The sequence below is a fragment of the Oncorhynchus kisutch genome, unplaced genomic scaffold (genome assembly GCF_002021735.2).
Source record: "Oncorhynchus kisutch isolate 150728-3 unplaced genomic scaffold, Okis_V2 Okis06b-Okis10b_hom, whole genome shotgun sequence".
NCBI classification, from domain to species: domain Eukaryota; kingdom Metazoa; phylum Chordata; class Actinopteri; order Salmoniformes; family Salmonidae; genus Oncorhynchus; species Oncorhynchus kisutch.
Genome location: NW_022261983.1, coordinates 12,754,776 through 12,780,624, shown reverse-complemented (window position 1 = coordinate 12,780,624; position 25,849 = coordinate 12,754,776). Strand labels below are relative to the sequence as shown.

Genomic DNA, 25,849 nt, shown 5'->3' with positions numbered 1-25,849 from the left:
ATTATTGTTATTGTTAATATTATTATTATTTATTATTATTGTTATTATTAGTATTATTTATTATTATTATTATTGTTATTATTGTTGTTATTATTATTGTTAATTATTATTATTATTATTGTTATTATTATTATTGTTATTATTATTATTATTATTATTGTTATTATTATTAATTATTATTGTTATTATTATTGTTATTATTAGTAGTATTAATTATTATTATTAATTATTATTATTGTTGTTATTATTATTGTTAATTATTATTATTATTATTATTGTTATTATTATTATTATTATTATTGTTATTATTATTATTGTTATTATTGTTATTATTATTATTATTATTATTATTGTCAACAATCTACTCAAAATACTCTAATGTTAAAGTGGAAGAAACCATTTGGGGTGTTTGGGGTTTTATCTTTTAAGAGTAATAAAAATTGCATGATTAAAATATAGTCATTGCAGAAGTATTCAGCCCCTTTGTCCAGGAAAGCCTAAATTAGTTCGAGAGTAAAATATGGTTTAACAAATCACATAATAAGTTACATGGACTCTGTGTGAAATAATAGGGCTTGACAAGATTTTTGATTGACAAACCCTTCCTCTGTCCCCCATATATACAACATCTGGAAGGTCCCTCAGTCAAGTATTAGATTTCAAGCACAGATTGAACTACAAAGACCAGGGAGCTTTTTGAAAGCATTTATAAAGAAGAGCAGGGATTGGTAGATGGGTAACAAAAACCAATCACACTTGGATACCTCTTTGAGCACGGTCAAGTTAATCATTATGCTGTGGATGATGTATTAAACACCCCAGATACATCAAAGCTACTGAACTGAGCTGCAGGACAGGAATGAAATCCAAAGGGGTATGAATACTATTTTGCAAGGCGTAGTATCTTTCCACGTTCCTAATACATTTATAACCACGGCATATCACATTTATAAGCAGTACACCTATTTGAGCTTGTAGCTACAGCCATAGGACCTCTTCAGTGACGATGCTGGTCCTTTATAACATCATCATAATGTCTTATAAAGGCTTATAATACGTTACGTCTCTCCCTCAACAGATCCCTCCATGTGGACAGTCCCCCCCTGGTCCCTCCGCTGGCCCCACAGAGAGGCCCTGGTGTTCCTGCAGGATGGAGTCCGTAAGACCTTCTCCCAGGTTCAGGAGGACGTGGGTCTTTCATCCACCCTCTCTTCTAATCTATTTCAACATATCTTAACATAACAGGATTGTAGAGGTTTAGGAGGGGTAACATAACAACAGGACTGTAGAGGTTTAGGAGGGGTAACATAACAGGATTGTAGAGGTTTAGGAGGGGTAACATAACAGGATTGTAGAGGTTTAGGAGGGGTAACATAACAGGATTGTAGAGGTTTAGGAGGGGTAACAACAGGACTGTAGAGGTTTAGGAGGGGTAACATAACAACAGGACTGTAGAGGTTTAGGAGGGGTAACATAACAGGACTGTAGAGGTTTAGGAGGGGTAACATAACAGGACTGTAGAGGTTTAGGAGGGGTAACATAACAGGACTGTAGAGGTATAGGAGGGGTAACGTAACAACAGGACTGTAGAGGTTTAGGAGGGGTAACATAACAACAGGACTGTAGAGGTTTAGGAGGGGTAACATAACAGGACTGTAGAGGTTTAGGAGGGGTAACATAACAGGACTGTAGAGGTATAGGAGGGGTAACGTAACAACAGGACTGTAGAGGTTTAGGAGGGGTAACATAACAACAGGACTGTAGAGGTTTAGGAGGGGTAACATAACAGGACTGCAGAGGTTTAAGGAGGGGTAACATAACAGGACTGCAGAGGTTTAAGGAGGGGTAACATAACAGGACTGTAGAGGTTTAAGGAGGGGTAACATAACAGGACTGCAGAGGTTTAAGGAGGGGTAACATAACAGGACTGTAGAGGTTTAGGAGGGGTAACATAACAGGACTGTAGAGGTTAAGGAGGGGTAACGTAACAACAGGACTGCAGAGGTTTAAGGAGGGGTAACATAACAACAGGACTGTAGAGGTTTAGGAGGGGTAACATAACAGGACTGTAGAGGTTTAGGAGGGGTAACATAACAGGACTGTAGAGGTTTAGGAGGGGTAACATAACAGGACTGTAGAGGTTTAAGGAGGGGTAACATAACAGGACTGTAGAGGTTTAGGAGGGGTAACATAACAGGACTGTAGAGGTTTAAGGAGGGGTAACATAACAGGACTGTAGAGGTTTAGGAGGGGTAACATAACAGGACTGTAGAGGTTTAGGAGGGGTAACATAACAGGACTGTAGAGGTTAAGGAAGGGTAACATACATGTACTATGATTCTATTATACTGAAATAAAATATAAATGCAGCATCTAAAGTGTTGGTCCCATCTTTCATGCGCTGAAAAAAAGATCCCAAAAATTTTCCAGATGTACAAAAAGCTTATTTCTTTCAAACTGTGTGCGCAAAATGGTTAACATCCCTGTTAATTAGCATGTTATCCTTTGATTACAGCCTCAAGTATTCTTGGGTATGACACTACAAGTTCAGCACACCTTTATTTGGGGAGTTTCTCCCATTCTGCTCTGCAGATCCTCTCAAGCTCTGTCAGGTTGGGCGGGGAGCGTCGCTACACAGCTATTTTTGGGTCTCTCCAGAGATGTTAGAACAGGTTCAAGCCCGGGCTCTGGCAGGGCCACTCAAGGACATTCAGAGACTTATCCCGAAGCCACTCCTGTGTTGTCTTGGCTGTGTGCTTAGGGTTGTTGTCCTGTTAGAAGGTGAACCTTCACCCCAGTCTGAGGTCCTGAGCGCTCTGGAGAAGGGTTTCAATCAAGGATCTCTCTCTACTTTGCTCCGTTCATCTTTCCCTCGATCCTAACTAGTCTCCAAGTCTCTGCCGCTGAAAAACATCCCCACAGGCTGATGCTGCAAACAACGTGAGTGTATGTATGTTTTACAGCATGACGTAAAATCACTACTTTTACGTACCCCAGGGCATTGTGAAGCAGAATGACGCTCGTAGGTACCCCGTCTAACTGGGAGTGGGGACAGACAATTGTAAATGGTTTAGACGGGGCTTTACTTTAATCAAAGTGCAGTACAGATTCAAAGAATGCAGGCAATGCAAAAGCTAAACAAGTTATGTTCTACTTCAGTCGTGCTTCTACAAAAACGACAGATATAACTGGGTGATCAATAAATCATGGGATTTATGTCAGTTGCTAGGTCTTAGCAGGTGAAGGATTCCTTGTCTAATGATTATGCCAGCTAGCTATGTCTCTATACAGAAGAATCGAGCTAACTTAAAAATAGCTTGCAAAACAATTTAGCGTAGCTTAGGTGCTTCTACACCTGCATTGCTTGCTGTTTGGGGTTTTAGGCTGGGTTTCTGTATAGCACTTTGAGGTATCAGCTGATGTAAGAAGGGCTTTATAAATACATTTGATTTGAGCGTAATTGATTTCTGTAAATAGCATCAGACTACAATGTTAGAGTTGTAGAAAACTCTTAAGTGATTTTATATTTTACCTTTATTTAACCAGGTAGGCAAGTTGAGAACAAGTTCTCATTTACAATTGCGACCTGGCCAAGATAAAGCAAAGCAGTTCGACAGATAAAACGACACAGAGTTACACATGGAGTAAAAACAAACATACAGTCAATAATGCAGTATAAACAAGTCTATATACAATGTGAGCAAATGAGGTGAGAAGGGAGGTAAAGGCAAAAAAGGCCATGATGGCAAAGTAAATACAATATAGCAAGTAAAATACTGGAATGGTAGTTTTGCAATGGAAGAATGTGCAAAGTAGAAATAAAAATAATGGGGTGCAAAGGAGCAAAATAAATAAATAAATTAAAATTAAATACAGTTGGGAAAGAGGTAGTTGTTTGGGCTAAATTATAGGTGGGCTATGTACAGGTGCAGTAATCTGTGAGCTGCTCTGACAGTTGGTGCTTAAAGCTAGTGAGGGAGATAAGTGTTTCCAGTTTCAGAGATTTTTGTAGTTCGTTCCAGTCATTGGCAGCAGAGAACTGGAAGGAGAGGCGGCCAAAGAAAGAATTGGTTTTGGGGGTGACTAGAGAGATATACCTGCTGGAGCGTGTGCTACAGGTGGGAGATGCTATGGTGACCAGCGAGCTGAGATAAGGGGGGACTTTACCTAGCAGGGTCTTGTAGATGACAATAGATCTGGACAATAGCTTCTAAAAACGTATTCCAAATAAGAAAATAGCTTGCTACCTAGCCAGAAAATAAATACATTTTAATTTACCCGCCTTGACAGCTGGGTATTTATGTTGGATATGCGCAGGGAGATTACGAAACACGACGTGCGCAACAGGTTGTACCAGGAAAGCGGACACTTCCAAAACGCGGTCAAGCCTAAACATTGTTCAGCCATCCGTTCTTCAGTTTCCTCCTGAATTTCTGTGCGCGAATACACAACACTTTACGGTATCGCGTGTTTTCTGGTAGGGACATTTATGTTATACTTGAAAAGATCGGAGAAAAGTTTTCTGAAGTTAGAGCACATTTTGTCATTTATTGTAAGGATATGTTCATAAAAGTTACAATAGTTTATCATGCAAAGATGATAGGGCGCAGACAGCGGTATTATTCAAATATCTAGAATTCCAGAGTGATTGATTTCTTGAGGCCTGTAATTCGCGTCGGTCAGATGATCAAACCTTTGTTTCATTTTTTTGATTGTCGTTCGTGATGGGACATGATGATGAAGCCTAACAGAGATTTGATGTAACAGAAACGTTTTGAGAGCGTTAATTGAATAATATAAACCAGTGCCAGTACTGTGTATTAACTCCTAATGTTACAGTAAGATGTCGAGCCAACAATCAGGCCTGCAGCCAGATGGCTAAAATAACAAACACTAAATGATGATTCCCCAGTGACACGTTAATTGTGCCTCGTAAAACGTTTTTGTTTGTCTATTCTGCAGTCTAACAAGAGTTTTCAAAGCAGCATGGAAGTTCTGTGTAACGACCTAGCGATAGCCTACCCATTACCAAGGCAAAATAAGAAAAAGTGCGAGTAATCTATTTTGTAATGACGTGTTATTCAGAAGTAAATGTTCACAGTAAATGTGTTGCATTGAGTATGCTATACAGCCGCGAAATGATTTTATATAGATGCGCTTGCTGAAAGAAATAACTGCTTTAGAAATTCGACATACTTCTTATTAATGTGCTTGCGGGAAATCTGACACGTATTTGTCATGTGCATGCTGAAAGCACATACGTTATCAAAAGTTATCCAACTTCAGAATGTGCAGGTTCCTGTTTGATACTATTCCTACTTGTTGTACTGCAACCAATATTAGCTTAAAACCCCAGGCATTTCAATGGTCATCGACTTTCTAGATTCTAGATGGGTCATTCCACGAATAGAGTGCATTTTGCTTTCCTTTGATATTTTACATAGGAATTGTGCACCAATATTGAATTTCAAAAACCTGTTACATTAATAAGTGCCTCTTTTAATAGAAACCACATGGAACAATTAAATAAATCACTTTTATAATATGAATAAAGACTTTCTAAAATGGCCCAAATCTGCATTTGTACATGTCCCTTCTCATGTGTTTCTGATTCTAGGCAGATTTTAAGCCAACATTTTTAACAAAGGGTCTAAATGGGTTCAGAACATAATACATTTGGTGTTATTTTCAGAGCTGACTGAGGCCATGTCAGCGGTGTGGATCAGCTCCTCTCTACTGAGGACCAGGGCAACTCACCTCAGACAGCTCAGTGTGTTCTCTAGAAGGGCTGTGTTACAACCTCTACAGGTGGTCTCCTCACTACAGAAGACATGGACACCTGGGAACCCAACCTGGTGCTGTAGGTAGGTCAGCTCTCTTCACATTGTCATACATAAACAGACTAGCTGGATTATTTCTGTCTTTTTGCAAGTTGTGTTTCCTTTCTAAAGCCCACCTCTGACCTCTGACCTTTGACAGATTGTAGATTACATTTTGTCATTCAGACCTATAGAGCACACCACTAGTTGGGGTCAATCCCATTTCAATATAGTCAATTACAGTTGCAGTGATCGGTATGATCCGTCAACTGTAGAGTATGGACCTGATGGCCTGTTTCTTGCCTAGCATTCAGACTAGAGGTCGGCCGATTAATCGGAATGGCCGATTAATTAGGGCCGATTTCAAGTTTTCATAACAATCGGAAATCTGTATTTTTGGGCGCAGATTTGCCGATTAAAAAAAAAAATCTTTTTTATTAACTTTATTTAAATAGGCAAGTCAGTTAAGAATACATTCTTATTTTCAATGACGGCCTAGGAACGAACGGTGGGTTAACTGAACGACAGATTTTCACCTTGTCAGCCCGGGGAATCCCATCTTGCAACCTTACAGTTAACTAGTCCAACGCAATAACGACCTGCCTCTCTCGTTGCACTCCACAAGGAGACTGCCTGTTACGCGAATGCAGTAACCCAAGGTAAGTTGCTATATAGCATTACATTTCTTATAAAAAAAACAGTAACAGGCAGTCTCCTTGTGGAGTGCACAAGGACTAGTTAACTGTAAGGTTGCAAGATTGGATCCCCCAAGCTGACAATGTGAAAATCTGTCATTCAGAACGAGGCAGTTAACCCATTGTTCCTAGGCCGTCATTGAAAATAAGAATGTGTTCTTAACTGACTTGCCTGGTTAAATAAAGAGTAAATAAAGGTGTAAAAAAATGTAATAAAAATCGGCAAAATCGGTGCCCAAAAATGTCCGATTGTTATGAAAACTTGAAATCGGTCGACCTCTAGTTCCAACCCATCTCTTTGTTCCAACCCATCTCTCTCTGTTCCAACCCATCTCTCTCTGTTCCAACCCATCTCTCTCTGTTCCAACCCATCTCTCTCTGTTCCAACCCATCTCTCTCTGTTCCAACCCATCTCTCTCTTTTCCAACCCATCTCTCTCTGTTCCAACCCATCTCTCTCTGTTCCAACCCATCTCTCTCTGTTCCAACCCATCTCTCTCTGTTCCAACCCATCTCTCTCTTTTCCAACCCATCTCTCTGTTCCAACCCATCTCTCTCTTTTCCAACCCATCTCTCTCTTTTCCAACCCATCTCTCTCTGTTCCAACCCATCTCTCTCTGTTCCAACCCATCTCTCTCTCTGTTCCAACCCATGTCTCTCTGTACCAACCCATGTCTCTCTGTTCCAACCCTTCTCTCTGTGTTTACTCCCTCTTTATCTCTCTGTATCAGACTTTGGTCAACTACAGTACATACAGTGCCTTGCGAAAGTATTCGGCCCCCTTGAACTTTGCGACCTTTTGCCACATTTCAGGCTTCAAACATAAAGATATAAAACTGTATTTTTTTGTGAAGAATCAACAACAAGTGGGACACAATCATGAAGTGGAACGACATTTATTGGATATTTCAAACTTTTTTAACAAATCAAAAACTGAAAAATTGGGCGTGCAAAATTATTCAGCCCCTTTACTTTCAGTGCAGCAAACTCTCTCCAGAAGTTCAGTGAGGATCTCTGAATGATCCAATGTTGACCTAAATGACTAATGATGATAAATACAATCCACCTGTGTGTAATCAAGTCTCCGTATAAATGCACCTGCACTGTGATAGTCTCAGAGGTCCGTTAAAAGCGCAGAGAGCATCATGAAGAACAAGGAACACACCAGGCAGGTCCGAGATACTGTTGTGAAGAAGTTTAAAGCCGGATTTGGATACAAAAAGATTTCCCAAGCTTTAAACATCCCAAGGAGCACTGTGCAAGCGATAATATTGAAATGGAAGGAGTATCAGACGACTGCAAATCTACCAAGACCTGGCCGTCCCTCTAAACGTTCAGCTCATACAAGGAGAAGACTGATCAGAGATGCAGCCAAGAGGCCCATGATCACTCTGGATGAACTGCAGAGATCTACAGCTGAGGTGGGAGACTCTGTCCATAGGACAACAATCAGTCGTATATTGCACAAATCTGGCCTTTATGGAAGAGTGGCACGAAGAAAGCCATTTCTTAAAGATATCCATAAAAAGTGTTGTTTAAAATTTGCCACAAGCCACCTGGGAGACACACCAAACATGTGGAAGAAGGCGCTCTGGTCAGATGAAACCAAAATTGAACTTTTTGGCAACAATGCAAAACGTTATGTTTGGCGTAAAAGCAACACAGCACATCACCCTGAACACACCATCCCCACTGTCAAACATGGTGGTGGCAGCATCATGGTTTGGGCCTGCTTTTCTTCAGCAGGGACAGGGAAGATGGTTAAAATTGATGGGAAGATGGATGGAGCCAAATACAGGACCATTCTGGAAGAAAACCTGATGGAGTCTGCAAAAGACCTGAGACTGAGACGGAGATTTGTCTTCCAACAAGACAATGATCCAAAACATAAAGCAAAATCTACAATGGAATGGTTCAAAAATAAACATATCCAGGTGTTAGAATGGCCAAGTCAAAGTCCAGACCTGAATCCAATCGAGAATCTGTGGAAAGAACTGAAAACTGCTGTTCACAAATGCTCTCCATCCAACCTCACTGAGCTCGAGCTGTTTTGCAAGGAGGAATGGGAAAAAATTTCAGTCTCTCGATATGCAAAACTGATAGAGGCATACCCCAAGCGACTTACAGCTGTAATCGCAGCAAAAGATGGCGCTACAAAGTATTAACTTAAGGGGGCTGAATAATTTTGCACGCCCAATTTTTCAGTTTTTGATTTGTTCAAAAAGTTTGAAATATCCAATAAATGTCGTTCCACTTCATGATTGTGTCCCACTTGTTATTGATTCTTCACAAAAAAATACAGTTTTATATCTTTATGTTTGAAGCCTGAAATGTGGCAAAAGGTCGCAAAGTTCAAGGGGGCCGAATACTTTCGCAAGGCACTGTATGTCAAATACTTGGTTGTGTTTACTGTAGTTTGCCTGGTACAATGGAACCAATTAAATAGTCCTCTATGTCCAAACTACAAAGTGTTATCAAGTGCACCTAAAAACAGCTTCCAACTATTTCCCTCATGTACTTGTTCATGTCTGTCCCTTAACAGATCCCTCCATGTGGACAGTCCCCCCATGGTCCCAGGGCAGAGCTTCAGCTACGTCCATGGGGCCTCCTCAGTGTCCCTGCTGGGCCAGACGGTGGGTCAGAGTTTGCAGGCGGCAGCTGACCGCTGGCCCCACAGAGAGGCCCTGGTGTTCGTGCAGGATGGAGTCCGTAAGACCTTCTCCCAGTTTCAGGAGGACGTAGGTCTTTCATCCACCCTCTCTTCTAATCTATTTCATCATATCTAGAGATCATTGTTAGGCCGTTACCTTTGTACCCACTTAAAGCACATTCAGCAGGACTATCTGACAGTGCATCTGATTGGTGGTTTACCAAATAGTAACATAACTATTATGTGTCAGTATCCATGGTGTAACACCCTGAGGCCTGCTAACTAGGACATCCATGGTGTAACACGCTGAGGCCTGCTAACTAGGACATCCATGGTGTAACACGCTGAGGCCTGCTAACTAGGACATCCATGGTGTATCACGCTGAGGCCTGCTAACTAGGACATCTATGGTGAAACACGCTGAGGCCTGCTAACTAGGACATCCATGGTGTATCACGCTGAGGCCTGCTAACTAGGACATCCATGGTGAAACACCCTGAGGCCTGCTAACTAGGACATCCATGGTGAAACAAAATGGTCATGGTCTCCCTCCTCCCCAGGTTGACCAGGCTGCTGCAGGTCTCCTGGCCCTGGGTCTGAAGAGAGGGGACAGACTAGGAGTCTGGGGGCCCAACACATACCACTGGATCCTGTTTCAGTTTGCCACAGCCAAGGCTGGCATCATACTGGTGAAGATGAGCTATTATATTAGATTCTAAAATGAACATCTGTTAGGATCTATTGGTCCTAATATTAAAGTATTGTTCTAATCTCTACAGGTGTCAATAAACCCAGCCTATCAGCTGAAGGAGCTGGAGTTCACCCTGGGGAAGGTTTGTTCTTATCCAGAACCGTGTTGTTTTACACTTCCTGGATAGACTGAATGAATAGCTGAACTGATCCTGACCCTGGTGCTGTCTGTGTCCCACCCAGTTTAAGACCCAGAGGTTCTGTTATCTCTGTCTCTGTAGGTGCAGTGTAAAGCAGTGGTGTGTCCCACCCAGTTTAAGACCCAGAGGTTCTGTGACATGCTGAGACAGATCTGCCCAGAGATGGATACAGCAGAGTCAGGGGTCTTCAGGAGCTCCAGGTATGTTAATATTGTATTACTGCATCATGACTGAGTCAACAGACAGGTTTGTTAATATTGTACTACTGGACCATGACTGCGTCAACAGACATATTGTATTACTGCATCATGACTGAGTCAACAGACATATTGTATTACTGCATCATGACTGGGTCAACAGACAGGTATGTTAATATTGTACTACTGGACCATGACTGCGTCAACAGACATATTGTACTACTGCATCATGACTGAGTCAACAGACATATGGTACTACTGCATCATGACTGAGTCAACAGACATATTGTATTACTGCATCATGACTGCGTCAACAGACATATTGTACTACTGGACCATGACTGAGTCAACAGACATATTGTACTACTGCATCATGACTGCGTCAACAGACATATTGTACTACTGCATCATGACTGCGTCAACAGACATATGGTACTACTGCATCATGACTGCGTCAACAGACATATTGTATTACTGCATCATGACTGCGTCAACAGACATATTGTATTACTGCATCATGACTGCGTCAACAGACATATTGTATTACTGCATCATGACTGCGTCAACAGACATATTGTACTACTGCATCATGACTGCGTCAACAGACATATTGTACTACTGCATCATGACTGCGTCAACAGACATATGGTACTACTGCATCATGACTGCGTCAACAGACATATTGTACTACTGCATCATGACTGCGTCAACAGACATATTGTACTACTGCATCATGACTGCGACAACAGACAGGTATGTTAATATTGTACTACTGGACCATGACTGCGTCAACAGACATATGGTACTACTGCATCATGACTGCGTCAACATACATATTGTACTACTGCATCATGACTGCGTCAACAGACATATTGTACTACTGCATCATGACTGCGACAACAGACAGGTATGTTAATATTGTACTACTGGACCATGACTGCGTCAACAGACATATGGTACTACTGCATCATGACTGCGTCAACATACATATTGTACTACTGCATCATGACTGCGTCAACAGACATATGGTACTACTGCATCATGACTGAGTCAACAGACAGGTATGTTAATATTGTACTACTGGACCATGACTGCGTCAACAGACATATGGTACTACTGCATCATGACTGCGTCAACAGACATATGGTACTACTGCATCATGACTGAGTCAACAGACAGGTATGTTAATATTGTACTACTGGACCATGACTGCGTCAACAGACATATGGTACTACTGCATCATGACTGCGTCAACAGACATATTGTACTACTGCATCATGACTGCGTCAACAGACATATGGTACTACTGCATCATGACTGAGTCAACAGACAGGTATGTTAATATTGTACTACTGGACCATGACTGCGTCAACAGACATATGGTACTACTGCATCATGACTGCGTCAACAGACATATGGTACTACTGCATCATGACTGCGTCAACAGACATATATGGTACTACTGCATCATGACTGAGTCAACAGACAGGTATGTTAATATTGTACTACTGGACCATGACTGCGTCAACAGACATATGGTACTACTGCATCATGACTGCGTCAACAGACATATGGTACTACTGCATCATGACTGCGTCAACAGACATATGGTACTACTGCATCATGACTGCGTCAACAGACATATGGTACTACTGGACCATGACTGCGTCAACAGACATATGGTACTACTGGACCATGACTGCGTCAACAGACATATGGTACTACTGCATCATGACTGCGTCAACAGACATATGGTACTACTGCATCATGACTGAGTCAACAGACAGGTATGTTAATATTGTACTACTGGACCATGACTGCGTCAACAGACATATGGTACTACTGCATCATGACTGTGTCAACAGACATATGGTACTACTGCATCATGACTGAGTCAACAGACAGGTATGTTAATATTGTACTACTGGACCATGACTGCGTCAACAGACATATGGTACTACTGCATCATGACTGAGTCAACATACATATTGTACTACTGCATCATGACTGCGTCAACAGACATATTGTACTACTGCATCATGACTGCGTCAACAGACATATTGTACTACTGCATCATGACTGCGTCAACAGACATATTGTACTACTGCATCATGACTGCGTCAACAGACATATTGTACTACTGCATCATGACTGCGTCAACAGACATATTGTATTACTGCATCATGACTGAGTCAACAGACATATTGTATTACTGCATCATGACTGGGTCAACAGACAGGTATGTTAATATTGTACTACTGGACCATGACTGCGTCAACAGACATATTGTACTACTGCATCATGACTGAGTCAACAGACATATGGTACTACTGCATCATGACTGAGTCAACAGACATATTGTATTACTGGACCATGACTGAGTCAACAGACATTGTATTACTGCATCATGACTGCGTCAACAGACATATTGTACTACTGGACCATGACTGAGTCAACAGACATATTGTACTACTGCATCATGACTGCGTCAACAGACATATTGTACTACTGCATCATGACTGCGTCAACAGACATATTGTACTACTGCATCATGACTGCGTCAACAGACATATGGTACTACTGCATCATGACTGCGTCAACAGACATATTGTATTACTGCATCATGACTGCGTCAACAGACATATTGTATTACTGCATCATGACTGCGTCAACAGACATATTGTATTACTGCATCATGACTGCGTCAACAGACATATTGTACTACTGCATCATGACTGCGTCAACAGACATATGGTACTACTGCATCATGACTGCGTCAACAGACATATTGTACTACTGCATCATGACTGCGTCAACAGACATATTGTACTACTGCATCATGACTGCGACAACAGACAGGTATGTTAATATTGTACTACTGGACCATGACTGCGTCAACAGACATATGGTACTACTGCATCATGACTGCGTCAACATACATATTGTACTACTGCATCATGACTGCGTCAACAGACATATTGTACTACTGCATCATGACTGCGACAACAGACAGGTATGTTAATATTGTACTACTGGACCATGACTGCGTCAACAGACATATGGTACTACTGCATCATGACTGCGTCAACATACATATTGTACTACTGCATCATGACTGCGTCAACAGACATATGGTACTACTGCATCATGACTGAGTCAACAGACAGGTATGTTAATATTGTACTACTGGACCATGACTGCGTCAACAGACATATGGTACTACTGCATCATGACTGCGTCAACAGACATATGGTACTACTGCATCATGACTGAGTCAACAGACAGGTATGTTAATATTGTACTACTGGACCATGACTGCGTCAACAGACATATGGTACTACTGCATCATGACTGCGTCAACAGACATATTGTACTACTGCATCATGACTGCGTCAACAGACATATGGTACTACTGCATCATGACTGAGTCAACAGACAGGTATGTTAATATTGTACTACTGGACCATGACTGCGTCAACAGACATATGGTACTACTGCATCATGACTGCGTCAACAGACATATGGTACTACTGCATCATGACTGCGTCAACAGACATATATGGTACTACTGCATCATGACTGAGTCAACAGACAGGTATGTTAATATTGTACTACTGGACCATGACTGCGTCAACAGACATATGGCACTACTGCATCATGACTGCGTCAACAGACATATGGTACTACTGCATCATGACTGCGTCAACAGACATATGGTACTACTGCATCATGACTGCGTCAACAGACATATGGTACTACTGCATCATGACTGAGTCAACAGACAGGTATGTTAATATTGTACTACTGGACCATGACTGCGTCAACAGACATATGGTACTACTGCATCATGACTGCGTCAACAGACATATGGTACTACTGCATCATGACTGAGTCAACAGACAGGTATGTTAATATTGTACTACTGGACCATGACTGCGTCAACAGACATATGGTACTACTGCATCATGACTGAGTCAACAGACATATTGTACTACTGCATCATGACTGCGTCAACAGACATATTGTACTACTGCATCATGACTGCGTCAACAGACATATTGTACTACTGCATCATGACTGCGTCAACAGACATATTGTACTACTGCATCATGACTGCGTCAACAGACATATTGTACTACTGCATCATGACTGCGTCAACAGACATATTGTATTACTGCATCATGACTGCGTCAACAGACATATGGTACTACTGCATCATGACTGAGTCAACAGACAGGTATGTTAATATTGTACTACTGGACCATGACTGCGTCAACAGACATATGGTACTACTGCATCATGACTGCGTCAACAGACATATGGTACTACTGCATCATGACTGAGTCAACAGACAGGTATGTTAATATTGTACTACTGGACCATGACTGCGTCAACAGACATATGGTACTACTGCATCATGACTGAGTCAACAGACATATTGTACTACTGCATCATGACTGCGTCAACAGACATATTGTACTACTGCATCATGACTGCGTCAACAGACATATTGTACTACTGCATCATGACTGCGTCAACAGACATATTGTACTACTGCATCATGACTGCGTCAACAGACATATTGTACTACTGCATCATGACTGCGTCAACAGACATATTGTATTACTGCATCATGACTGCGTCAACAGACATATTGTATTACTGCATCATGACTGCGTCAACAGACATATTGTACTACTGCATCATGACTGCGTCAACAGACATATTGTATTGCTGCACCATGACTGCGTCAACAGACATATTGTACTACTGCATCATGACTGCGTCAACAGACATATTGTACTACTGCATCATGACTGCGTCAACAGACATATGGTACTACTGCATCATGACTGCGTCAACAGACATATGGTACTACTGCATCATGACTGAGTCAACAGACAGGTATGTTAATATTGTACTACTGGACCATGACTGCGTCAACAGACATATGGTACTACTGCATCATGACTGCGTCAACAGACATATTGTACTACTGCATCATGACTGCGTCAACAGACATATGGTACTACTGCATCATGACTGAGTCAACAAATCAAATCAAATTTATTTATATAGCCCTTCGTACATCAGCTGATATCTCAAAGTGCTGTACAGAAACCCAGCCTAAAACCCCAAACAGCAAGCAATGCAGGTGTAGAAGCACGGTGGCTAGGAAAAACTCCCTAGAAAGGCCAATACCTAGGAAGAAACCTAGAGAGGAACCAGGCTATGTGGGGTGGCCAGTCCTCTTCTGGCTGTGCCGGGTGGAGATTATAACAGAACATGGTCAAGATGTTCAATGTTCATAAATGACCAGCATGGTCGAATAATAATAAGGCAGAACAGTTGAAACTAGAGCAGCAGCACAGTCAGGTGGAAGTTGAAACTGGAGCAGCAGCATGGCCAGGTAGACTGGGGACAGCAAGGAGTCATCATGTCAGGTAGTCCTGGGGCATGGTCCTAGGGCTCAGGTCAGTTGAAACTGGAACAGCAGCATGGCCAGGTGGACTGGGGACAGCAAGGAGTCATCATGTCAGGTAGTCCTGGGGCATGGTCCTAGGGCTCAGGTCCTCCGAGAGAGAGAAAGAAAGAGAGAAGGAGAGAATTAGAGAACGCACACTTAGATTTACACAGGACACCGAATAGGACAGGAGAAGTACTCCAGATATAACAAACTGACCCCAGCCCCCCGACACATAAACTACTGCAGCATAAATACTGGACAGTCAACAGACAGGTATGTTAATATTGTACTACTGGACCATGACTGCGTCAACAGACATATGGTACTACTGCATCATGACTGCGTCAACAGACATATGGTACTACTGCATCATGACTGCGTCAACAGACATATATGGTACTACTGCATCATGACTGAGTCAACAGACAGGTATGTTAATATTGTACTACTGGACCATGACTGCGTCAACAGACATATGGTACTACTGCATCATGACTGCGTCAACAGACATATGGTACTACTGCATCATGACTGCGTCAACAGACATATGGTACTACTGCATCATGACTGCGTCAACAGACATATGGTACTACTGGACCATGACTGCGTCAACAGACATATGGTACTACTGCATCATGACTGCGTCAACAGACATATGGTACTACTGCATCATGACTGCGTCAACAGACATATGGTACTACTGCATCATGACTGAGTCAACAGACAGGTATGTTAATATTGTACTACTGGACCATGACTGCGTCAACAGACATATGGTACTACTGCATCATGACTGCGTCAACAGACATATGGTACTACTGCATCATGACTGCGTCAACAGACATATGGTACTACTGGACCATGACTGCGTCAACAGACATATGGTACTACTGGACCATGACTGCGTCAACAGACATATGGTACTACTGCATCATGACTGCGTCAACAGACATATGGTACTACTGCATCATGACTGAGTCAACAGACAGGTATGTTAATATTGTACTACTGGACCATGACTGCGTCAACAGACATATGGTACTACTGCATCATGACTGCGTCAACAGACATATGGTACTACTGCATCATGACTGAGTCAACAGACAGGTATGTTAATATTGTACTACTGGACCATGACTGCGTCAACAGACATATGGTACTACTGCATCATGACTGCGTCAACAGACATATTGTATCGTTGCATCATGACTGCGTCAACAGACATATTGTATCGTTGCATCATGACTGCGTCAACAGACATATTGTATTACTGCATCATGACTGCGTCAACAGACATATTGTACTACTGCATCATGACTGCGTCAACAGACATATTGTATTGCTGCACCATGACTGCGTCAACAGACATATTGTACTACTGCATCATGACTGCGTCAACAGACATATTGTACTACTGCATCATGACTGCGTCAACAGACATATTGTACTACTGGACCATGACTGAGTCAACAGACATATTGTACTACTGCATCATGACTGCGTCAACATGCATATTGTACTACTGCATCATGACTGCGTCAACAGACATATGGTACTACTGCATCATGACTGCGTCAACAGACATATATGGTACTACTGCATCATGACTGAGTCAACAGACAGGTATGTTAATATTGTACTACTGGACCATGACTGCGTCAACAGACATATGGTACTACTGCATCATGACTGCGTCAACAGACATATGGTACTACTGCATCATGACTGCGTCAACAGACATATGGTACTACTGCATCATGACTGCGTCAACAGACATATGGTACTACTGGACCATGACTGCGTCAACAGACATATGGTACTACTGCATCATGACTGCGTCAACAGACATATGGTACTACTGCATCATGACTGCGTCAACAGACATATGGTACTACTGCATCATGACTGAGTCAACAGACAGGTATGTTAATATTGTACTACTGGACCATGACTGCGTCAACAGACATATGGTACTACTGCATCACGACTGCGTCAACAGACATATGGTACTACTGCATCATGACTGCGTCAACAGACATATATGGTACTACTGCATCATGACTGAGTCAACAGACAGGTATGTTAATATTGTACTAATGGACCATGACTGCGTCAACAGACATATGGTACTACTGCATCATGACTGCGTCAACAGACATATGGTACTACTGCATCATGACTGCGTCAACAGACATATGGTACTACTGCATCATGACTGCGTCAACAGACATATGGTACTACTGCATCATGACTGCGTCAACAGACATATGGTACTACTGGACCATGACTGCGTCAACAGACATATGGTACTACTGCATCATGACTGCGTCAACAGACATATGGTACTACTGCATCATGACTGAGTCAACAGACAGGTATGTTAATATTGTACTACTGGACCATGACTGCGTCAACAGACATATGGTACTACTGCATCATGACTGCGTCAACAGACATATGGTACTACTGCATCATGACTGAGTCAACAGACAGGTATGTTAATATTGTACTACTGGACCATGACTGCGTCAACAGACATATGGTACTACTGCATCATGACTGAGTCAACAGACATATTGTATTGTTGCATCATGACTGAGTCAACAGACATATTGTATCGTTGCATCATGACTGCGTCAACAGACATATTGTATTGTTGCACCATGACTGCATCAACAGACATATTGTACTACTGCATCATGACTGCGTCAACAGACATATTGTACTACTGCATCATGACTGCGTCAACAGACATATTGTATTACTGCATCATGACTGCGTCAACAGACATATTGTACTACTGCATCATGACTGCGTCAACAGACATTGTATTGCTGCACCATGACTGCGTCAACAGACATATTGTACTGCTGCATCATGACTGCGTCAACAGACATATTGTACTACTGCATCATGACTGCGTCAACAGACATATTGTACTACTGGACCATGACTGAGTCAACAGACATATTGTACTACTGCATCATGACTGCGTCAACATACATATTGTACTACTGCATCATGACTGCGTCAACAGACATATGGTACTACTGCATCATGACTGAGTCAACAGACAGGTATGTTAATATTGTACTACTGGACCATGACTGCGTCAACAGACATGGTACTACTGCATCATGACTGCGTCAACAGACATATTGTACTACTGCATCATGACTGCGTCAACAGACATATGGTACTACTGCATCATGACTGAGTCAACAGACAGGTATGTTAATATTGTACTACTGGACCATGACTGCGTCAACAGACATATGGTACTACTGCATCATGACTGCATCAACAGACATATTGTACTACTGCATCTTGACTGCGTCAACAGACATATGGTACTACTGCATCATGACTGAGTCAACAGACAGGTATGTTAATATTGTACTACTGGACCATGACTGCGTCAACAGACATATGGTACTACTGCATCATGACTGCGTCAACAGACATATGGTACTACTGCACCATGACTGCGTCAACAGACAAATGGTACTACTGCATCATGACTGCGTCAACAGACATATGGTACTACTGGACCATGACTGCGTCAACAGACATATGGTACTACTGGACCATGACTGCGTCAACAGACATATGGTACTACTGCATCATGACTGCGTCAACAGACATATGGTACTACTGCATCATGACTGAGTTAACAGACAGGTATGTTAATATTGTACTACTGGACCATGACTGCGTCAACAGACAGGTATGTTAATATTGTACTACTGCATCATGACTGAGTCAACAGACATATGGTACTACTGCATCATGACTGAGTCAACAGACATATTGTATTGTTGCATCATGACTGAGTCAACAGACATATTGTATTGTTGCATCATGACTGAGTCAACAGACATATTGTATTGTTGCATCATGACTGCGTCAACAGACGTATTGTTGCATCATGACTGCGTCAACAGACATATTGTATTGTTGCACCATGACTGCGTCAACAGACATATTGTACTACTGCATCATGACTGCGTCAACAGACATATTGTACTACTGCATCATGACTGCGTCAACAGACATATTGTACTACTGCATCATGACTGCGTCAACAGACATATTGTATTACTGCATCATGACTGCGTCAACAGACATTGTACTACTGCATCATGACTGCGTCAACAGACATATTGTATTGCTGCACCATGACTGCGTCAACAGACATATTGTACTACTGCATCATGACTGCGTCAACAGACATATTGTACTACTGCATCATGACTGCGTCAACAGACATATGGTACTACTGCATCATGACTGAGTCAACAGACAGGTATGTTAATATTGTACTACTGGACCATGACTGCGTCAACAGACATATGGTACTACTGCATCATGACTGCGTCAACAGACATATGGTACTACTGCATCATGACTGAGTCAACAGACAGGTATGTTAATATTGTACTACTGGACCATGACTGCGTCAACAGACATGGTACTACTGCATCATGACTGCGTCAACAGACATATTGTACTACTGCATCATGACTGCGTCAACAGACATATGGTACTACTGCATCATGACTGAGTCAACAGACAGGTATGTTAATATTGTACTACTGGACCATGACTGCGTCAACAGACATATGGTACTACTGCATCATGACTGCGTCAACAGACATATGGTACTACTGCATCATGACTGAGTCAACAGACAGGTATGTTAATATTGTACTACTGGACCATGACTGCGTCAACAGACATATGGTACTACTGCATCATGACTGCGTCAACAGACATATTGTACTACTGCATCATGACTGCGTCAACAGACATATGGTACTACTGCATCATGACTGAGTCAACAGACAGGTATGTTAATATTGTACTACTGGACCATGACTGCGTCAACAGACATATGGTACTACTGCATCATGACTGCGTCAACAGACATATGGTACTACTGCATCATGACTGCGTCAACAGACATATATGGTACTACTGCATCATGACTGAGTCAACAGACAGGTATGTTAATATTGTACTCCTGGACCATGACTGCGTCAACAGACATCTGGTACTACTGCATCATGACTGCGTCAACAGACATATGGTACTACTGCATCATGACTGAGTCAACAGACAGGTATGTTAATATTGTACTACTGGACCATGACTGCGTCAACAGACATATGGTACTACTGCATCATGACTGCGTCAACAGACATATTGTACTACTGCATCATGACTGCGTCAACAGACATATTGTACTACTGGACCATGACTGAGTCAACAGACATATTGTACTACTGCATCATGACTGCGTCAACAGACATATTGTACTACTGGACCATGACTGAGTCAACAGACATATTGTATTGCTGCATCATGAAGTAAACAAGTACCTAACAGGTTAGCTAACATCATAGATATAGAACCCTGAACAGATATGTGGTCTGTGGCTAACATATTTATAGCCATAGTAGAGATCCCATTAAATTACTAGAAGGGCTATGTCATAAACCCTCAAAGTTCCTGAATGGTATGATAATGGCAGCCATTTTGGTCAGGGACAAATCCAAACCAGCCTAATTGAAAGGAAAGGAAGTAGAGGCAAAGGTGATACCATCTGTGTATGGTGATGGTGACAGACAGGGACAGTAGAGGACCTAATGAAGGCTGTTACTGTAATGTTACTATCATTGTGTTGCTGTAATGTTACTGTAATGTAACGGTCATTGTTACTGTAATGTAACGGTCATTGTGTTACTGTAATAGTACTGACAGTGTTACTGTAATGTAACGGTCATTGTGTTACTGTAATGTTACAGTAATGGTCATTGTGTTACTGTAATAGTACTGACAGTGTTACTGTAATGTAACGGTCATTGTGTTACTGTAATGTTACTAATGTAATGGTCATTGTGTTACTGTAATGTAACAGTCATTGTGTTACTGTAATGTTACTGTAATGTTATGGTCATTGTGTTACTGTAATGTAACGGTCATTGTGTTACTGTAATTTTACTGTAATGTAAAGGTCATTGTGTTACTGTAATGTTACAGTAATGGTCATTGTGTTACTGTAATAGTACTGACAGTGTTACTGTAATGTAACGGTCATTGTGTTACTGTAATGTTACTGTAATGTAATGGTCATTGTGTTACTGTAATGTAACAGTCATTGTGTTACTGTAATGTTACTGTAATGTAACGGTCATTGTGTTACTGTAATGTAACGGTCATTGTGTTACTGTAATGTAATGGTCATTGTGTTACTGTAATGTAATGGTCATTGTGTTACTGTAATGTAACGGTCATTGTGTTACTGTAATGTTAACCTACTGTGTTCCTCCTGCCAGACTACCAGACCTGCGTATGGTGATTGTGACAGACAGCAGACAGACAGGGACTGTACATGTAGAGGATGTGATGCAGGCTGGAAGCAGACAGCACCACCAGGAGCTGCAGGACCTGCAGACCAAACTGTCCTTCGACGACCCCATCAACATACAGTTCACATCCGTAGGTCTCCTGTTGAAAGAAGAAGAAGAATTCTTTACGGCTGATTTCCTGGACACAGATTAAACCAAGTCTTGGACAAAGAAGCACTTTCCATAGTGATCTCCATTGGACTAGGCTTAATCTGTGTCTGGGAAATCAGCCACACACACACACACACTGCCACGAGTTAATGGAAGAACAGGATCAGCTGCAGTGCAGCGCCCCCTGGAGCAGTAATACTGTACTGCACAGCTCACACATCATATCAATACATTATTATTATTACCCTCACCGACACACAAAACACATCAACAGGTATTCATTGTTTATGTCTGAGTATTAGTCTGTCTACTGGTCTGTAGGGAACAACAGTATTAGTCTGTCTACTGGTCTGTAGGGAACAACAGTATTAGTCTGTCTACTGGTCTGTAGGGAACAACAGTATTAGTCTGTCTACTGGTCTATAGGGAACAACAGTATTAGTCTGTCTACTGGTCTGTAGGGAACAACAGTATTAGTCTGTCTACTGGTCTATAGGGAACAACAGTATTAGTCTGTCTACTGGTCTGTAGAGAACAACAGTATTAGTCTGTCTACTGGTCTGTAGGGAACAACAGTATTAGTCTGTCTACTGGTCTGTAGGGAACAACAGTATTAGTCTTGTCTACTGGTCTGTAGAGAACAACAGTATTAGTCTGTCTACTGGTCTGTAGGGAACAACAGTATTAGTCTTGTCTACTGGTCTGTAGGGAACAACAGTATTAGTCTGTCTACTGGTCTGTAGGGAACAACAGTATTAGTCTGTCTACTGGTCTGTAGGGAACAACAGTATTAGTCTTTCTGATGTCTACTGGTCTGTAGGGAACAACAGTATTAGTCTGTCTACTGGTCTATAGGGAACAACAGTATTAGTCTGTCTACTGGTCTGTAGAGAACAACAGTATTAGTCTGTCTACTGGTCTGTAGGGAACAACAGTATTAGTCTGTCTACTGGTCTGTAGGGAACAACAGTATTAGTCTTTCTGATGTCTACTGGTCTGTAGGGAACAACAGTATTAGTCTGTCTGATGTCTACTAGTCTGTAGGGAACAACAGTATTAGTCTGTCTACTGTTCTCTAGGGAACAACAGGAAATCCTAAAGGTGCCACCCTCTCCCACCACAACATCGTCAACAACGCCTATTTTGTGGGTCTTCGTCTGGGATTCAACTGGAAGGTCAGTGGAGACATGAGACTATTATCATCTCTCTCTCTGTGGCGCTCTCTCTCTCTGTGGCGCTCTCTCTGTGTCTCTTTCTCTCTCTGTTGCTCTCTCTCTCTGTCGCTCTCTCTCTCTTTCGCCCTCTCTCTCTCTCTCCCTCTCTACTTTTCTCATGTAACCTCTGCTCTTGTTGCTTCCCCCTCAGCATATAAGAGCGTGTGTTCCTGTTCCTCTGTACCACTGCATAGGCTCAGTGATCGGAGGGATGTGCATGGCACTGCATGGCATCACCCTGGTCTTCCCCTCTGCTGGGTACGACAGCCGTGCCAACCTGGAGGCCATTCAGAATGAAAGGTAGTAAAGTTTAGGAACCTCTTCCTTAAGTGACTTACACATCCTGGAGACTTACAATAGAGATATTTCATGTCAGTCTGTTGTAATAAGAATAATAGAAATAGCTGCCACTGAGCACATTGAGAATGAACCTCTATAACACACTAAATACCTCAATATATGTTCTCTGTTTCAGGTGTAATTTCCTCTACGGAACTCCTACCATGTACATTGACATGCTTGGACAGCCTGACCTACACAACTATGACCTGTCATCAGTTGAATCTGGTGAGAGATTTGAGGTTTGTTTGTGTAGACTGTTGTTTGATGGCTGGAAATACATAAAAATAAACTGAATTGCTGTGGTAAAGTTTAAGCTGAAAGGGGTCATTTGCAGTTGCTACATCCATTCTTTTGGACAGTATATCACAAAAGGGAGTACACCTCTCACATTTTTGTAAATATTTGAGTATTTATTTTCATGTGACAACACTGAAGAAATGACACTTTGCTACAATGTAAAGTAGTGAGTGTACAGCTTGTATAACAGTGTAAATTTGCTGTCCCCTCAAAATAACTCAACACACAGCCATTAATGTCTAAACCGCTGGCAACAAGAGTGAGTACACCCCTAAGAGAAAATGTTTTGAGGCTCTTGACTAACATTTTCAGTCGGGGTCTCTGGCGCCGCTATGGTTTTCAGTCGGGGTCTCTGGCGCTGCTATGGTTTTCAGTCGGGGTCTCTGGCGCTGCTATGGTTTTCAGTCGGGGTCTCTGGCGCCGCTATGGTTTTCAGTCGGGGTCTCTGGCGCCGCTATGGTTTTCAGTCGGGGTCTCTGGCGCCGCTATGGTTTTCAGTCGGGGTCTCTGGCGCCGCTATGGTTTTCAGTCGGGGTCTCTGGCGCCGCTATGGTTTTCAGTCGGGGTCTCTGGCGCCGCTATGGTTTTCAGTCGGGGTCTCTGGCGCCGCTATGGTTTTCAGTCGGGGTCTCTGGCGGTGCTATGGTTTTCAGTCTGGGTCTCTGGCGCTGCTATGGTTTTCAGTCGGGGTCTCTGGCGCTGCTATGGTTTTCAGTCGGGGTCTCTGGCGCTGCTATGGTTTTCAGTCGGGGTCTCTGGCGCTGCTATGGTTTTCAGTCGGGGTCTCTGGCGCTGCTATGGTTTTCAGTCGGGGTCTCTGGCGCTGCTATGGTTTTCAGTCGGGGTGCCACCCTTTCAGCTGGTGGCACCAGTTCATGATTTGGTTGCACCAATATTTTGTTACTCAATAGAAACATTTTATAATCATCTTATAAATCACTGTGGTTTAAAAAGGTGGTATGATTAAATAAAATACATTTTTCAATCAAACATGTCCAAGCAGTAATGAATGATTCAGGTCATTTTGATCTGCAACCTAAACCATTCGCTAAGTCCCCCCCCCAACCGCTGACATGAATGAAACACAGATGACCCTTACTAATCAGGAAGCTCTCTGATATGTTGTGATGGACTGTCATTATAAATGTTTCACAGGAACCTGGTCAAATTAGGTTTGTAGTGTGGCTAGCCACTGAATGAGTCTGAAGTCACTGTCAGCATGCAGTCAAAGCTACTAACCACTTTTGGACATAACTCGTGTTCTCAAATCGTATCCTGATGTCGACAGCAGATATGAGTTGAATTCATAATATGGCAAACTTAGCTAGCTTACATACATTTTAGAGAAAACAAGTTATATTAAGTGGCTAGCTAACTAGCTAGCATTAGCAATGTTTGGTGGTCAATGAGACAGAGCTAGCTAACTAGCTAGCATTAGCAATGTTTGGTGGTCAATGAGACAGAGCTAGCTAACTAGCTAGCATTAGCAATGTTTGGTGGTCAATGAGACAGAGCTAGCTAACTAGCTAGCATTAGCAATGTTTGGTGGTCAATGAGACAGAGCTAGCTAACTAGCTAGCATTAGCAATGTTTGGTGGTCAATGAGACAGAGCTAGCTAACTAGCTAGCATTAGCAATGTTTGGTGGTCAATGAGACAGAGCTAGCTAACCAGCTGAGTTAGCAAACAATGTAACAAAATAATCATTTAGAAAGATCCTCCAAAAGGCTCTGCATTTCAGGAATCACAGTAGCAAGCA

At 42.1% G+C, this 25,849-nt stretch overlaps 1 protein-coding gene across 6 annotated transcripts in view; it reads left to right on the top strand.

Annotated features, from left to right (window-relative positions):
- LOC109877264 (medium-chain acyl-CoA ligase ACSF2, mitochondrial) overlaps positions 1–25,849 on the top strand; it is a 32,857-nt gene that overhangs the window by 2,165 nt on the left and 4,843 nt on the right. For 4 of the 6 annotated variants that reach the window (XM_031814289.1, XM_031814293.1, XM_031814288.1 and 1 more), the window contains exons 2-11: positions 1,079–1,159; positions 5,693–5,864; positions 9,056–9,251; positions 9,724–9,852; positions 9,943–9,996; positions 10,135–10,253; positions 22,056–22,218; positions 23,318–23,413; positions 23,604–23,752; positions 23,928–24,019. In XM_031814289.1, coding sequence (XP_031670149.1) covers positions 1,087–1,159; positions 5,693–5,864; positions 9,056–9,251; positions 9,724–9,852; positions 9,943–9,996; positions 10,135–10,253; positions 22,056–22,218; positions 23,318–23,413; positions 23,604–23,752; positions 23,928–24,019 — 1,243 coding nt within the window. In that variant the 5' untranslated portion in view covers positions 1,079–1,086. Of the gene's footprint in view, positions 1–1,078; positions 1,160–4,230; positions 4,553–5,692; positions 5,865–9,055; positions 9,252–9,723; positions 9,853–9,942; positions 9,997–10,134; positions 10,254–22,055; positions 22,219–23,317; positions 23,414–23,603; positions 23,753–23,927; positions 24,020–25,849 lie in introns of those variants that run through there. The other 2 variants (XM_031814290.1, XM_031814291.1) reach the window with 2 other exon arrangements.